The 16422-nt window shown below is 31.3% G+C and overlaps 2 protein-coding genes and 1 long non-coding RNA gene across 3 annotated transcripts; 2 read left to right on the plus strand and 1 right to left on the minus strand.

Moving 5' to 3' along the window:
• The first annotated feature begins 1314 nt into the window (after positions 1-1314).
• LOC146957260 (uncharacterized) lies at positions 1315-1649 on the plus strand. Its single transcript, XR_015022600.1, has 2 exons — positions 1315-1489; positions 1608-1649. It is a non-coding gene; the product is annotated as an uncharacterized LOC146957260 (long non-coding RNA).
• A 1203-nt stretch (positions 1650-2852) lies between these two features.
• Positions 2853-7006, plus strand: RPT5A (regulatory particle triple-A ATPase 5A). Its single transcript, XM_085735216.1, has 10 exons — positions 2853-3107; positions 3224-3340; positions 3785-3892; positions 4110-4301; positions 4408-4599; positions 5016-5134; positions 5298-5385; positions 5694-5813; positions 5903-6043; positions 6761-7006. Exons 1-10 carry the CDS (start codon positions 2991-2993, stop codon positions 6836-6838), a joined length of 1272 nt encoding a protein of 423 aa, XP_085591342.1. The 5' UTR covers positions 2853-2990; the 3' UTR covers positions 6839-7006.
• A 1764-nt stretch (positions 7007-8770) lies between these two features.
• On the minus strand, positions 8771-10549 carry LOC146957262 (Methionine sulfoxide reductase (MSS4-like) family protein). Its single transcript, XM_085735271.1, has 4 exons — positions 10445-10549; positions 9807-9880; positions 9401-9687; positions 8771-9096 (listed from the first exon to the last, which is right to left on the minus strand). Exons 1-4 carry the CDS (start codon positions 10470-10472, stop codon positions 8979-8981), a joined length of 507 nt encoding a protein of 168 aa, XP_085591397.1. The 5' UTR covers positions 10473-10549; the 3' UTR covers positions 8771-8978.
• Positions 10550-16422: the final 5873 nt, after the last annotated feature.

Below are 16422 nucleotides of genomic sequence, written 5' to 3' on the forward strand. Positions count from 1 at the left end.
TGAAAGATCAAGCTTCAACAATGACTCTTTGGTGTGCTGGCAATTTCACAACGTCTCTTTCACACCTCTATATAAAGGAGTGAAGACTTAGAGTTTTGGCAATGCAAGAACGCTGAACGAAAGACTCACAACATTTTTACAAGTGCCAAACCTCTGCTGAAATTGTTCTGCATTCACTTAGAATTTCTGTGTCTCAAAGTCATATCTTAGAAATTCTTAAGTCCATTGAGTCTGTATCTGATTTATATTGTGAGCACCTCTGATTATATATCAAGTGTTCAACCTTAAACAATTTTCTGTGTAATTTTGTTAAGTTAGGAAGTCTCTTGCAGTTGTGCTTGAGCAGGAAGTCTCTTGATTGTGTTCTTGAGCAAAGGAAGTCTCTAGCTTGTGTGCTTGAGCAAAGGAAGTCTCTTGCTTGTGTGCTTGAGCAATTGTAATCAGATATTACTCTTAGTGAAATCTCCTTGGAAGTGCAAGGGGGACTGGACTACTTCCGGATTGTGGAAGGAACCAGTATAATTGCTTTGTGTCGTTCTTCTTCTCTCTCTCTCTGTTTTATTCCGCTGCATTTAGATTCTGATCATCACTTCAGAAGCTGTCTCACTTAGCTTCTGATCAGTGTGTTCAGTTTTTAGGAGAAACGAAGAATTTTTCAAAACACAATTCAACCCCCCCTTCTTGTGTTTTTCTCACCTTCAAACTCATATGTATAATTCATATTTTTGAATATAATTTTGCAGAAAAATTCATAATATCGTAAGAATCTCTCTAAAAAAAATAGAATTTTTTAACAAAACAATAATTTAATATGAATTTTTATTGTTAAAAATTTATATTTAATTTATATTTTGTTAAAAAATTCTAATTTTTTTAAAAATATTCTACACATTTTTGCACAAATTTATTAAAAAAAATACAAAAAATAACTTAAAAATAGGGACCAAAGGTAGTGATTGAAAATTTTATAAGGACTAAAAGTTGAAGGAAAATTTTAGAGGGACTATCACGAAAAGTTGGTATATTTACTGGGAACAAATACATATTTAACCCTAATTTATAATCTTATATATTGTTTTTTCTTCTTCTTCACTTTATCAATCCCTAATCTGCTACACCCTCCAGTCACAAATATAAGCAAAAAATCATATTATAGATTCAATCAATAAATGATGTATGTTGGCTACAACCACATACATCATTTATTGAATGAATCTAAAACATGGATTTTTGCTTATATTTGTGACCGGAGGGTGTACTGCTGAATTCAACCTAATTCCCAAATCTGCTATTGTGGTGAACTTAACCTATTTCGATTCACGTTATTAGGTTAATCTTATGAAAGGTTGCAGACAATTGAATTGAAATCGATATGGTGAGTGCAATGGTAGAAGATGCTAACTTCGAAGATGACCAATTAGCGAATATGAGCACCGACGATATTGTCAGAGCTTCTCGTCTTCTCGACAACGAGATTCGCATCCTCAAGGTTCCTTTTTTCTTCTCTCTTTATTCATTTTTCTATTTATGTAACTTTGTATTGTTAGGGTTTGCTTAGTTTTGTTGAGTTCCTGATTTTGGTTGAATTTTTTGTATTATTGATGTAGGAAGAGTCGCAGAGGACGAATCTGGAGTTGGAATCGTATAAAGAGAAGATTAAAGAGAATCAGGAGAACTTTAGTTGCAAAATGTTTGATTTAGACAACTGTTTCAGGACATGACAAACAATAACCGTATGTAAGGGATATAACAAAAACAATTTTTTTTTCTTCACTAACTACTACACAACTTTTTGTCTCAGATATAAATTATCTAAATACCAAAATAATCCCTAAAAAAAAAATTATGTCCACCGAAAAATTGTATATGACCAAAAATCATTCAATACAACAAAAATTTATTTTGTTCGGTACTTATTCCGTCTCAAAATAATCGTCTCTTTAAATTTTTTTCTCTATCTCAAAATAATTGTTACTTTAGAACATCAATGTCATAATTATTCTTTTTTTTCGTCCTATTAATATATCTTTATATATTGAACTTCATTCAATTTAATTATTATTCTAATTACAGTTAATAAATGTATATTAGTAAATAATACTAACTTTATCATTCCTTCAAAAAATACTAACTTTATCATTGAGATCAACCCAATTAATTATTTCTTTAAAAGTTGTAGACAAATATTAGACGACTATTATTTTGAGCCGAATATTTACCATTTTTGATAAAAAGCTTAATTACACTTTTGACCTCTTAAGTTTCCCAAAGTTGTGATTTTGTCCCCTTAAATAAACAACTCTTTCCCGGCCCCTAAGTTTACTTTTTGTTGCAATTTTGGCCCCCCCACGCCAATTTTGACCCAGTCAACGGACACGTGTGCATTTTTTTTAAAAATATTTTTATTTTTTAATTTAAAAAACATATTTTTTTTTGTGATTAAAAAAAAATTATTTTTTTTTTTGTTTTTTTAATTACTAAAAATATTTTTTTTTGTTTTTTTATGACAAATAAAAAAATTTAATTACAATTTTATTTTTAGTTTTTTATTACAAAAATTAAAAATAAAATTTATTTTTTTAATTACAAAATAAAAAAATTTAAAAATACAAAATAATTAAAACATTACACAAGTGGCACCCACGTCACTGGGTCAAAATTGGCGTGGGCGGCCAAAATTACAACAGAAAGTAAAATTATGGGGCTTGAAAAGAGGTTTTTTTTAGGGGCCAAAATCACAACTTTGGAAAACTTAGAGGGGCAAAAGTGAAATAAGCTTTGATAAAAATAATAAAATACTTGTGGGAAAGGACATAATTTATAATCTTATATACTGTTTTTTCTTCTTCTTCACTTTATCAATCCCTAATCAGCTACTGCTGAATTCAACCTAATTCCCAAATCTGCTATTGTGCTAAATTGAACCTATTTCGATTGACGTTATTAGTTTAATATTACGAAAGGTTGCAGAAAACTGAATTGAAATCGATATGGCGAGCGCAATGGTAGAAGATGCTAACTTTGAAGATGACCAATTAGCGAATATGAGCACCGACGATATCGTCAGAGCTTCTCGTCTTCTCGACAACGAGATTCGCATCCTCAAGGTTCCTTTTTTCTTCTCTCTATTCTTTTTTCTACTTATGTAACTTTGTATTGTTAGGGTTTGCTTAGTTTTGTTGCGTTCCTGATTTTGGTTGAATTATTTGTATTATTGATGTAGGAAGAGTCGCAGAGGACGAATCTGGAGTTGGAATCGTATAAAGAGAAGATTAAAGAGAATCAAGAGAAAATTAAGCTTAATAAACAATTACCCTATCTTGTTGGTAACATTGTTGAGGTAGATTACTATTTACTGTTACTTGCTTTCTGTTTCTGTTGAATTGTTCATATCTCACTGAATCTGTCTAGTGTTGTATGCTGATTTAGGGTTTTATTGGGAAATCTTAGACTTTTCTATTGCGTTTAATTGTATATCTATTTGCTCACATATGGTTATAAACACTATGGCAGATACCACAATCGAATAATTTTGGCAAATTAATTTAAAAAATTGGCAATAAGATCGAAATAAGCTTCTTTATAGTGTTCAATATTGTTCTTATTGTAGTGGGTTTGTTCCTATTGTAACACTGATTTTTCTATAATGAATGGTATAATTGGAAGAAAAAGTACTACTCAAAACTTAAGTATTCCCTTTATATATAGGTATATAGATTTAGATAATCTTCTGGATTTGCTGATAATGGATTTTAATGGTTTTTCTGGGCTATGCATAATTTAGATATTGGAAATGAATCCAGAAGACGAGGCTGAGGAAGATGGTGCCAATATTGATCTTGACTCACAAAGGAAGGGAAAATGTGTTGTGCTAAAAACATCTACTCGACAGGTGAGATAGACCATTCATAACGTTTCGAGTGGAATATTTCAATATCTGCTATACCTATACATACCATTTTAAGATTTGTTTGTTATATGTATTTTTTTTCCCCTTCTGTTTTTAGGGGCCTTAGTTAACAATAATATATTCATAGTTAGGTTTTGAAGAGATGCTCTTTATATATCTTGTTGCAACCGTATACTCAATAGTTTTCTTTTTATTGCAGACAATCTTTCTTCCAGTTGTTGGACTTGTTGACCCTGACAAGCTAAAACCTGGTGATCTTGTTGGTGTAAACAAAGATAGTTACTTAATCTTGGATACTCTGCCTTCTGAGTATGATTCTAGAGTTAAGGCCATGGAAGTTGATGAAAAGCCAACAGAGGACTACAATGACATTGGTGGATTAGAGAAGCAGGTAATCTTTATTTTTGTATTGAAGCACTTATGTTTTTATTGTGAATTTGTGGCCAGTGATATAACTGGATGGATCTTCTGATCAATAACTTTGTTTTTGTCAACAGATCCAAGAATTGGTTGAAGCCATCGTTTTGCCAATGACCCACAAAGAGCGCTTCCAGAAGTTAGGAATTCGTCCTCCCAAGGGAGTGCTCTTATATGGTCCACCAGGGACTGGGAAAACTTTAATGGCCCGTGCCTGTGCAGCCCAGACAAATGCCACTTTTCTGAAGTTAGCAGGCCCTCAGCTGGTCCAGGTATGACCATCTGAATCTGTTTTTTCTTAATGTCCATCATATATATTTCTAATCATGGCTAATGATTCCATTTTTCATTGTTTGTGTCAATATTCCTCCATGATTTTCTAATACAATTGAATAGATGTACAATTAGGCCTGATTTTCTGTTATCTTCAGTTCAATCTTTACTTAGCTAGTCATTTCTTCAGTTTGTGTCAAATCCCCCTGCTGATTGTACAAAGATTTTTTGTTATTCATTTCTTATTGTCTTTATTTTCAACACAAACTTGCTTGGTTACTAGTATCCATTCTTATGTTTTAATATCCCATCCCTCTATCTTTCCTTCCTTCATTCCTTCGTTGTCTGTATAAATTGAATTTACATTTTTGCATTGGGATTCATAGTCAATGATGTAACCTGAAACTATGTACAGATGTTCATAGGAGACGGAGCAAAACTTGTCCGTGATGCTTTCCAACTCGCAAAAGAAAAGTCACCATGCATTATATTTATAGATGAAATCGATGCAATTGGTACAAAGCGTTTTGATAGGTATGAAATTTTAGCATGCAGGCTTTTAGATCAACATCCCAATTTTTTTTTTCTTTTTCATTGTGGTAGAGTGAATGTTTATTGATTCAAGTATTGAATTTTAGATTGTTAATAAACAGTAGACTTTCGTCAATCTTATAATTTTTATTGTGGCTAATTGCAGTGAAGTGAGTGGGGACAGGGAGGTTCAAAGAACCATGTTAGAGTTGCTCAATCAGCTTGATGGTTTTAGCAGTGATGACCGAATTAAGGTTTGTCTTAATTTTCTTATCTGTATGGTATATTTTTTATTTAGGTGATGAAGTTACGTATCATAGATGAATGCTGGCTTTGGGTTACGCATACTAGTTCATATGTTCTTAAATGCTGTATTTTAGGCCTCCCATAATTTTGTTGACCTTCAATCTACCAACTTTTTTAAGACTACCTTCAATCTAAAACCTTGAAGGGCGATTAATTATATATATTTAGAAGTTGGAACCAAATTTATTGGTTTTCATTTAGTACGGACGAAGTGATTAAAGTGCCCTCCATTTTCATTTACACTTGTCAATTGCAGGTGATAGCAGCAACAAATCGTGCAGATATTCTTGATCCTGCCCTCATGCGTTCTGGTCGATTGGACCGCAAGATTGAGTTTCCTCACCCAACTGAAGAAGCAAGAGCTAGAATTCTGCAGGTTTGGTATCCTCATACTTCATCTGCTTTGTTCTATTTATTTTTTTGAGGATAGAATATTTGATTATTGTTTTCATGTGGATATTTCAGATCCATTCAAGGAAGATGAATGTTCACCCAGATGTAAATTTTGAAGAACTAGCTCGGTCCACAGATGATTTCAATGGAGCACAACTGAAGGCTGTCTGTGTTGAGGCTGGCATGTTGGCTCTACGCCGTGATGCAACTGAGGTTTGTTTTCTTCCAGATTTTGAACAACTAATTTACACACCCTGAATCATCTTACAAGATATATTCTATGAATTATATAAGCATACTACAAAATCCTATGAAGTAAATTACCAATAACAATTAATTTTGGTTGGACATTTGTCTTGGCAAATTTACCCCTAACAAGCTAGTTTTGTTTTCAAGTTTAAATCTACACCTTAATTGAAGAGAATTTTACTAATTTTAGTTGGTCATTTTTCTGTACGAATTTTCTTAACACAATTCTAATTCAAAATTTAAAACACATCATGAATATTGAAACTGAAATTTAGATAAGTTTATATAATAGATTTATAAAATTGAAACAATACACACACACACACACACACACAATGGAGCATGGCTTCATCATAATCCGAGCATAGGTTTTAGCTGCCCATTGGTAGTTCAAGCGATTAATAATTGAGCTTAATAGTTATACGTTTAGGCATTTAATATTTCATCATTTTATTTGTTACACATCATAATATTTCTTTAAGCATGCTTACACTGATAAAATGAAATGTGTTCACAATTCTAGTGTGTAGTTATCAAACCTTTCTATAGTTGCCATAATGATTTTGCCATTTTTGTTTTAAATCAGTGCAAAAGCAAGCACTAGACCAACATATATTTTACTTCTTATATGACCTGTTGATGTGGGAATTTCCTTTCTATCTCTTTTTGTTTCAAATGTAGGTGAACCACGAGGACTTTAATGAAGGTATAATTCAAGTCCAAGCAAAGAAGAAAGCAAGCCTGAACTATTATGCTTAAGCTAGATTCTGTAACAAACTATTTTTCAGTTCAAAAAAATTTGAGACTTTACAGGATAAGAGAAAGTCTAACTTGGTGTTTGACATTTATTTACTTATTTTGGGGTGCTATTTTACTCTAATCACATGATTTATTAAGGCTTAATACATGCTTTGGTCCATTAACTTATTTTTGGATTTCATTTTGGTCCCCTAACTATAAAGTGTCTCAATTTGGTCCCTTATGTCTGCTCACGTTACCTTTTTTGGTCATCTCTGTTGGTTTTTTAACATCAGATGCCTAAGGTGAACCATATTTAAAGGTGGTCCACCATATGCCTCACTAAATTTTTTAATTTACCTTTGATATTCTCTTTAAAAGATGACCGTTAAATCATGTAGGGTCTATTGTACTGTAATGTGAACCACTAACACCTAATAAAATCCATTCATCTTCTTCTTTCCTCATCTCTTCATGATCTTCAACAACAACTTCATCAATAAAATCCAGAATATCCTAAAAAATAAAATAATTAAACCTACTCTTATATCACCACACAACCATCATTGTCATCTTCAGCTATCGTTATCAACACCCTTCTTCCTAAATATTATTCTTCGTCTTTATATCACTTTTCAACATCTTCATCACACAAAAAAATTGAGAAAATCAAAAGGTAGTATTATTTGGGAATAATAAGCAGTAAAAACACATGAATTTGAGGTAGGGTGTTTGTCGATTAGGATAACCTTCTTCCTTCAACATCGTCGTAAAAAGTTGTATATGGTTAGGGTTTTCAAAAATCAATTTGGGGACAACAATGGTGGCTTGAAGTCATGGTAACGACAACAGATTCACTCTGGTAACATCATGGTGGTGCAGCGGCGAGAATTTCTGAAGTGAGGGCGGTCCGGCGAGAATTTCTTTGTTTTGAAAAACTGAATGGATGGGATGATAGATCGTGAACAGAGAAAATATTTGGTACTGGTTTTATGGCCAACAGAGATCAGGTGTGTGGCTAAGAGTGGGCGGCGATGGTGGGTCTTAAAAAGATGAAGATAGCACTGTCAAACAATGAATTCCAGAATGAAGAAAATTAATGAATTAACAAAATATTTTAATTTTAATTATATGATTAATATTATTTTTGACGTTTATGGTTAATATTAACATATAATTGAAAGTGCTTTGAATTGAAAACAGGGGTATTGAAATTGCAATTAAGCCAATTTTGTATGAATATGAAGAAGTGATGGAAGGAAGAAGATGAAGACAGGGAAATTTTTTTGGTGTTGGTGGTTCATTGTTGTATACAATAGACATGCAATCGAATGGTTAAAATCATATGAAAAACATCATACGTTAAAAAGTAATAAAAACTTAATCCACGTGTTATATTTGAATTAGTTTAATTAGTGTGATCAAGCATTGTGTTAGACCAGTTGAGTTGGGAGGATCATGTGTCTGTCTGGATCATGAATAATTTGGTTTTTGTTAATTTAGAATTGATCTCAACATAATGTTATGCTAAATATTACTAATAATAATAATTATTGATTCGATTTGGATTCGATGTTGTAACATTGCACCATGAACTGGTATTGTTTTAGCACAAGAATGGGTAACTTGGTTCAACTTAAATTATTAACCGGATATGAGGTCTAACTGGTATTGTTCTAACTCTCAAAAAAGCATCATCATTCACGATTGAGGTCTTTTCCTAGGCGAACCATAAACTTCCCAAATGGTCAAATGTGCCTTTCTAGCTGTCTTGGTATCACACGAGAATTCGCTAAGTACCAAAAACTCCAACTACCTACTAGTAACTTCTAACTTCACACCGACCAATGCGCCAAGCTGCGTTTCCAAACACAATACTAATATTAAATTGCGTATTGACTAACATAAAAAATCTATGAACATGATTAAATCAGCAAATATAACAAAAATACATAACAAAAACCATACTACTGAAATTTTATAGTGATAACATGTTGCTCTTAGAAATATAAGAATCGATGTAAAGATGCAAATTTTGAAACAATCTCCTAATTAGAAAATACGAAACTCATAAAACTCAATTGTATATCGAAAACCAAAATCCCAAAATCACTAGAGTAACATAATCTTTTTTTCAGCCTAACATGATAACTAAACGTGCTTAGCACTTGATTTCCTTCAAGCCATAGGCAAAGTAGAGAAAAGTTGGATCAGTGGCACCATCCTTGTAGTAAGCAAACACAAGGCTTCCATCATCATGCATGCTCTCCCCAACAAAACTGCAACATTGATTAATTACTTAATCAGTAAATATTATTTATTTATGGGTCATGTTAACTTGTGCCCTAAGGGCACAAGTTAAGGAGATTAAAATAGAAATTAAAAATAAATTTTACATTGAAAGTATAACTTTTGCAACGTTTTAGACATTGAATACACAAGTTTCAAGAAAAACTTTCTATATTTGTCTTCTTAACTTATGCCCCAAGGGCACAAGTTAACATTTCCCTTTATTTATCCACAAAAAAGAGAGAACTTAATAAAACCAAATAAAAAGATGAAAGATAATGATGAAATACATACAATTGTAGGTCCTTGAGTTTAGGGAGAAGGAACTTAGTTGCTGCTTCAATGTGCTTCTTGAACAACTCTTGCTTTTCTGGCTCTAATTTAGATGTCAGCAACTTAATATATCTTTTCATATAAGTAACAAATTGCTTCTTATCAAAAGCTGGTTGCTCCTGAAGCCTGAAAGTGTCAACAATATCAACCACTTTGACGGCTTGATCATCAACACCGTCATCCTCGTCTCCACCCTCTGCAGAAGGGTTAGCACCAATATTCACATCCACTGCTCCTTGAACAACCCACTGCAAATAATCACATTACACAACAATCAACTTTAGGCTAATTTATGAACATACATTTGGTGACATGAAAAATAAAGCATATAGAAAGAAACATTATAGAAAGGAAATTTGTTCCTAACCTTTCCTTCCACTTCCCACAACATTCCATTCTCAATTTCCTTGTAGGGGAATGAGTCAGAGAGAAGCTCATCACCTAAAGAAATTCATCAGCAAAGTTAGAAACATTATTTCACTCAATCCATCAGCAACCAAAAACAATAATCTCTAATATTTGAAGCAGTTAGCAATCTCAGAAACTAAAATCCATAATCAAGTATTAGATTAAGAGATAATCATGTTTAAGGGTTGAAAATATTAATTTAGCACTTTGTCATAAAACCATAAATTTAATCCTGTCACAACACAAACACAACAACTTTTACTTTAAATTAGACCAACAGAACACAAACAACATAAAATTTCATATTCTTTTGAAAACCTTAAAACTTCTCTGTTTTTATGGGACAAAACACATCACAAAAAAAAAAAAAAAACTCTACAGCTAGAAAAATATTAATTATCTAACAAGATAAAGAAGAATTATTTAAAACTAAAGTGAGGTTTATTATGAACAACATATGCATAAAAACATAACAAGAAATTCATTCACTAAATACAGGAAACAAGTATTCAATATTCATCACAATATCAAAATCCTATGAAAAGAAATACAAACGAAAACTAAAGCAAAAAATCTCAAAGATGATGATGGATTTACCTGTAAGAAGATCCTGGTATACAAGCATGGTTGCAGTTGTTATTTACTTTGTGTTTGTGAAGAAGAGAGAACTAAAAGAAGGATAAAGAGTTAATTAGCGAAAGTGAGATTGAATAGAATAGAGGTGGTGAGTATTTATAGAGCTGATAATGAAGAGTTCAAGTGATGGTAGGATTCTTTGTTTGTTACATCTTATTATTATTGTTACACATCATGATATGTTCATATTTTAAAAATATATTGTATATTTAGATTTAGATTCTTTTTGAAAATATATTTAGGTTTAGATACTGATATGTTTGTTTTATTTTATTTTTTGAATAATTTTTAGAAATCTTCCTATAATCTCCTTATCTAAATCTAATGAAGATTTATTGATCTTAGATATACAATTAAAAAATAATAATTTGTTGAACCACAAAAATTATATTTGAACCGTTTTTTCAGTAAGGAATTGTCAAGAAAGTATGATGGAAGGGAATATTTTGTCAATAAGATAATAGAAAGGGATGAGATACATCATAATAAAATGCTGAAATTTATCAAAATAGAAATAAGATGCTGGAATTAGATGAGCATCATTGGCCTAACTCATACATACCAAAAAAAAAAAAATCATTGGCATGTTTCTCATATCAAACGGAAAAAGAAAAGAAAAAACTTAAAAAGGCTAATCTATTTTTATCTATAAAAGTTAACCCGAAAGCTTATTTTAGCCCTAATTTTAACCTAAAACCTAATGCTTAAATTTACTGTTTTAACCCTAATCTATCTTCTATCTATATATAAAAGTTGTCCCAAGCCAATTTTGAAGCCCTAATTTTTCCAAAACCCTAATGGCTACAATTACTGTTTTACCCTAACTAAATCGTTAATCTATTTTTCTATAAAAGTTAACCCGGAAGCTTATCTATCTATATATCTATCTATATATAAAAGTTGTCCCAAGCCAATTTTGAAGCCCTCTATCTATATATCTATATATAAAAGTTGTCTCAAGCCAATTTTGAAGCCCTAATTTTTCCAAAACCCTAATGGCTACAATTACTGTTTTACCCTAACTAAATCGTTAATCAATTTTTATCTATCTATATATAAAAAATGTCTCAAGCCAATTTTGAAGCCCTAATTTTTCCAAAACCCTAATGGCTACAATTACTGTTTTACCCTAACTAATTCTATATATAAAAGTTGTCCCAAGCCAATTTTGAAGCCCTAATTTTTCCAAAACCCTAATGGCTACAATTACTGTTTTACCCTAACTAAATCGTTAATCTATTTATCTATAAAAGTTAACCCGAAAGCTTATCTATCTATATATCTATCTATATATAAAAGTTGTCCCAAGCCAATTTTGAAGCCCTCTATCTATATATAAAAGTTGTCTCAAGCAAATTTTGAAGCCCTAATTTTTCCAAAACCCTAATGGCTACAATTACTGTTTTACCCTAACTAAATCGTTAATCTATTTATCTATAAAAGTTAACCCGAAAGCTTATCTATCTATATATCTATCTATATATAAAAGTTGTCCCAAGCCAATTTTGAAGCCCTCTATCTATATATAAAAGTTGTCTCAAGCCAATTTTGAAGCCCTAATTTTTCCAAAACCCTAATGGCTACGATTACTGTTTTACCCTAACTAAGTCGTTAATCTATTTTTATCTATAAAAGTTAACCCGAAAGCTTATTTTAGCCCTAATTTTAACCTAAACCCTAATGCTTAAATTTACTGTTTTAACCCTAATCTATCTATATATAAAAGTTGTCCCAAGCCAATTTTGAAGCCCTAATTTTTCCAAAACCCTAATGGCTACAATTACTGTTTTACGTACCCTAACTATGAGAATGATGCTTGATTATATTTTGCTTTCTTTAGTCTTTAGATATACATTGATGAATAATTTGGAGGCTTATTACTTATCATGTTTTTTGGTTCCTGTAGGAATTTTGGAAGTTGTTTTGATGTATTTTACTTTTTCACATGCCCTGAGTTTTTCATGTCTCGATAGAGAAAAGATATATGATAATAGAGTATGTTGTTTTTACCCTGACATATCACAACCAAAACCTGGCATAATGTGGTCAACTAAAGCTATATTTGATGAGATGCTCTACATGTTTTCTTTAATCTTATTGTTTTTGACATGTTTTCTTATCCAAAAAAGGGGAAGTCAAGTCATGATAGTTTGGTCATTTTGCCTTTGATTTAGCCTGTCTTCGAGTTGGAGTTGTTCTGTCTGAGTAGTGTGTTGTAGTTTTTGCAGTGTTGATATATGCATACTATTTCAGGATTTTGGTTGCTGTATTGTATCTTCAGTGGGGAGTTGATGTATCAATCAAGAGAGACGTAGCTAGCAGACTATCCATATCACTGTTTTTCAGCTTGCCGAATTCATTTAGACTGTTGTATTTTGTGAGAGGTGCCTTATAACTGTGCAACTCATGCTTCTCTGTGGCAGAAGTTGCCTCTGTATAGTTTGCTGAGTATAAGTGATCAAGTTTCTTTCAATTGAGGCAAATAATGTGTCTTGACGAATTTTTTAGTGGCTTTGGTGTTATAACACTCTTTTTCCCACATTGTAATGGTGTAAGTCCGTGACCAACTTATTGGTGTTGAATACTTATGTAAACTATAGTTATAGTTATGCTGAAATATTCTAATACATTAATTTTACTAACTATATAAAGAACAACCATCAATTCTCCTAAAAAAGTCATATTGTTTTAAGCCAAGAGCACTCCCACGTGATTTTTTATAGTGAAGTGATGTCATCTTGGATCAGTGGCTTTCACACTCTTATAAGGGTTCTATTGTTGTCTGATGTATCAAATTATTTATTTTTTAACAGCAAGTGAAGTATCAATTTATTTCCAAGTTTTCAAAAACTACATGTTTTGCATATTAGGTATGTTCCTAATCAATTGGCACACTTTTAGTAAAATTGAAAGAGAATAAAGAGTAAAATACAATTGTATTCCACTGAAGTGTGTTTATGTCACATTACTAATTCAATCTTAAAAATCATAAATCACTGATATTGAACAATGCATTAATAAGCTTCCTAGACACACTTTTGCGACAAGCTATTGGTTTTTTTTTTTTTTTTGAAACAACAAAATAAGCTATTGGATGTATAGAGAGTGAATTGAATTGGATCACAGAGGAAACAATCAAACATGTGGAGGACATTAATATGATTAAGTTGTGATCAAGTTGTCTAAAAAATATCAAGTAGTGATCACGTTCCTATTACCCCATCCAGCAAAAACTTATAACTTAGACTACTTTTGTAAGATAAAATCTTATATTAGTGTAAAGTTGTGATAAATTTATTTTGTTTCATGTCATTATATTCGATTGTCTTATTGCGAATATAATATAAATGTCATACATGTTAGTCGCAACTAGCAATTTAAAAATCATTTGTTCAAAAATAATCTTCATCTATATCAGACCCGTGCGATAGCACGGGTGAAAAGTCTAGTGCATAATAAAAAGATATGTTTAGCGCACAAGCAAACAACACAGAGAATAAATTTGGAGGAGCTTTATCTAAAACACCGGTTCCTTAAAATTTTTAGCATCCAACTTAATCAAAAGATAATTTTGATGACGTGTCAAAAAATTAAGAAGGGGTAAAATTTATTTTTAGTAGACATTAAGTTTTATAATCAGAGAATAGATAAGTTAGTGTGTTTTTTTTTTTTGAGGGAATATAAGTTAGTGTGTTTTATTGAGTGAGTTTGTTTTAATTATTTTTTAAGAGAGAAAAATAGGGGGAAGTTGAAGCAAAAGACATAAAAATATATAATTTTGATGAAGTGTTAATAAGAGGTAAGATTGTATTTGTGGTAGACATTAAGTTTCATAATTAGAGAATAGAAGATTAAGTTTCTTTGTTCTTTAAAAAAAGATTAAGTTAATGTATTTTATCTAATGAATTTGTTTTAATTTGTTTGTAACAGAGAAAAATAGAGGAAGATTGAAGCAAAAGACACAAAATGATATAATTTCGACGACATGTCAAAAAATTAAGAAGAGATAAGATTGTATTTTTGGTAGACATTAAGTATTATTAGTGAATAAATCACATTTTTTTAAATAATTTAATTTGTTTAGATACAAATATATAAAAACATTTGTTTATTACAAAATCAACTCAATCTTTTATGAGTTGTTTTTTGCCTCCTTGAAATATTATTTTTTGTTATAAAAGAAACAAAATGGTTAAAATATGTTGAGATGAGATGGCAAATGATCAGGATATGACAAAATTATATTTTTGTTTGTCATTAACTTTCATCATTAGAGAGAGATTATAGAAAAATTTGTTTTGGTTGGGATTAAGAATAAGTTAGTTTATTCTTTCAGAAAAAGATTAAGTTAATGTGAAAATTTGTTTTGATCGGGTTAAGATTAAGTTTGTTTTTCTTAAAAAAAAAAGATTAAGTTTTTTTTGAAAAAAAGAAGAAGATTAAGTTAGTGTGTTTTAGGAGAGAAAAATAGGGGGCAGTTGAACCAAAAACATAGAAGATATAATTTTGATGACGTGTCAAAAAACCAAGAAATGGTAAGATTGTATTTTTAGTAGTAAGGTCATAGCCAAAAACTTGTAAGGTATTTCGCAAGTGTACGAAATCGTTCAAGTAGTAAAATAAAACGGTAAGACCGAGTGTCGAACTCGAGGATCGCGTTATACTATTGAATTGTATTTAGACTTAATCGAACAAAAGGTTACGAAGTTGGTTTTTAGTGCAATAATTGAAATTGAACAATATAGAGATGGTTCAAATTAATAAAGAGAAAAGTGTTGGAGATGAGTTTTACTAGATGACTTATTTCATGTTATTAACCTAATTCTCATCATTGAATTGACTCACTTAATTGCTACCGAATCCTCTATAAAATTCGTGCCCTAATTCCTTAGTGACAGAAACGTTGACTCTAAAATAAACACCTAATTCCTTAGTGAATTTTAAGATTAGAATCAAGCATGAACGAACAAGGATTCATAATTGGTTCCAAGGGTTTGTATCTATTCCTAGATTACAAAGGCAAAGATTTCTTATCTCAAGCGTTTATAAATTCCACTTCCGTATCACAATATAAACCGTAATTCAATTTATAGATGGCCAATCAATAAAAGCATTAAGAACAGAGATAAGAGAAGCAATTCAATGAAATTCATCAATAAATAAAATTAGGTCAAATAACAATCATGTTCATCTAGGGTTACTTTCTTCAACCGATTGATACTTTCTTCAACCGATCAATAAAATGAGCACAATAGTTCTTCTTCCTGAAGCTTGCGGCACAACAAAATCAATTTATCGTCCTCCCCATTTGCGGAGTAACACTCTTCCCGTCACCGTCACTAAAAAACCACGTCGGCAAAGCACTGTGTATCTCCCTCCCCAAAAGCGGACTAAAACACATTCAGAGTTGAAGACGAATGTGTTCTATGCCGGGTCACCAATCTTTTCAGCATCTCCACCTCCGAGTTCCGTTCCGTTACCAACCTACATCATTAAGAAGATTGTAGCTGAATGAATAGTAAAAATTGTACATAAGAAGAATTGTACATCAGAAGAAGTCGTTAATAGAAATATGTTAATATCGTTTCATTGTTTTTGTATATTGATATGCAGTTTTGTCGGAAATATTGGCACAATTGACCGAAATTTATTATAAAACATAATATGTTCATTGTTTACCTCTTTTGCGTCTATTCTTTTGAAATATCACGACACGACTGTCTTGATTGTTTTTTGTTACGAAAAGATATGAAACTCCAAATTTCATTCACTAAATTCACTAAATAATAGTCGATACCTTTCAAAGCCTCTGGAATTTGGCTGAGTTTTGAGCAAATTCATTTCAGCCGCTTCAAAATAGAGATGAAATATGTTTCCAATTCTTGTGTAGTAATCAAACCTTTATATAGTTGTTGATTGACATTTTTGTTCAATCAGTG

The sequence above is a fragment of the Medicago sativa genome, chromosome 1 (assembly GCF_051527215.1).
Source record: "Medicago sativa cultivar Bolivia chromosome 1, Bolivia_mono, whole genome shotgun sequence".
Taxonomy (NCBI): Eukaryota; Viridiplantae; Streptophyta; class Magnoliopsida; order Fabales; family Fabaceae; genus Medicago; species Medicago sativa.

Excerpts from the sequence above, each read along its gene's own strand:
- RPT5A (XM_085735216.1), top strand. The coding sequence starts at position 2,991 with ATGGCGAGCGCAATGGTAGAAGATGCTAACTTTGAAGATGACCAATTA. Across the intron at positions 3,341-3,784 it reads TTGTTGGTAACATTGTTGAG|ATATTGGAAATGAATCCAGA; the intron begins GTAGATTACTAT and ends TGCATAATTTAG. Across the intron at positions 3,893-4,109 it reads TAAAAACATCTACTCGACAG|ACAATCTTTCTTCCAGTTGT; the intron begins GTGAGATAGACC and ends TTTTTATTGCAG.
- LOC146957262 (XM_085735271.1), bottom strand. The coding sequence starts at position 10,472 with ATGCTTGTATACCAGGATCTTCTTACAG. Across the intron at positions 9,688-9,806 it reads TGTGGGAAGTGGAAGGAAAG|TGGGTTGTTCAAGGAGCAGT; the intron begins GTTAGGAACAAA and ends GATTATTTGCAG. Across the intron at positions 9,097-9,400 it reads AAACTCAAGGACCTACAATT|TTTTGTTGGGGAGAGCATGC; the intron begins GTATGTATTTCA and ends TCAATGTTGCAG.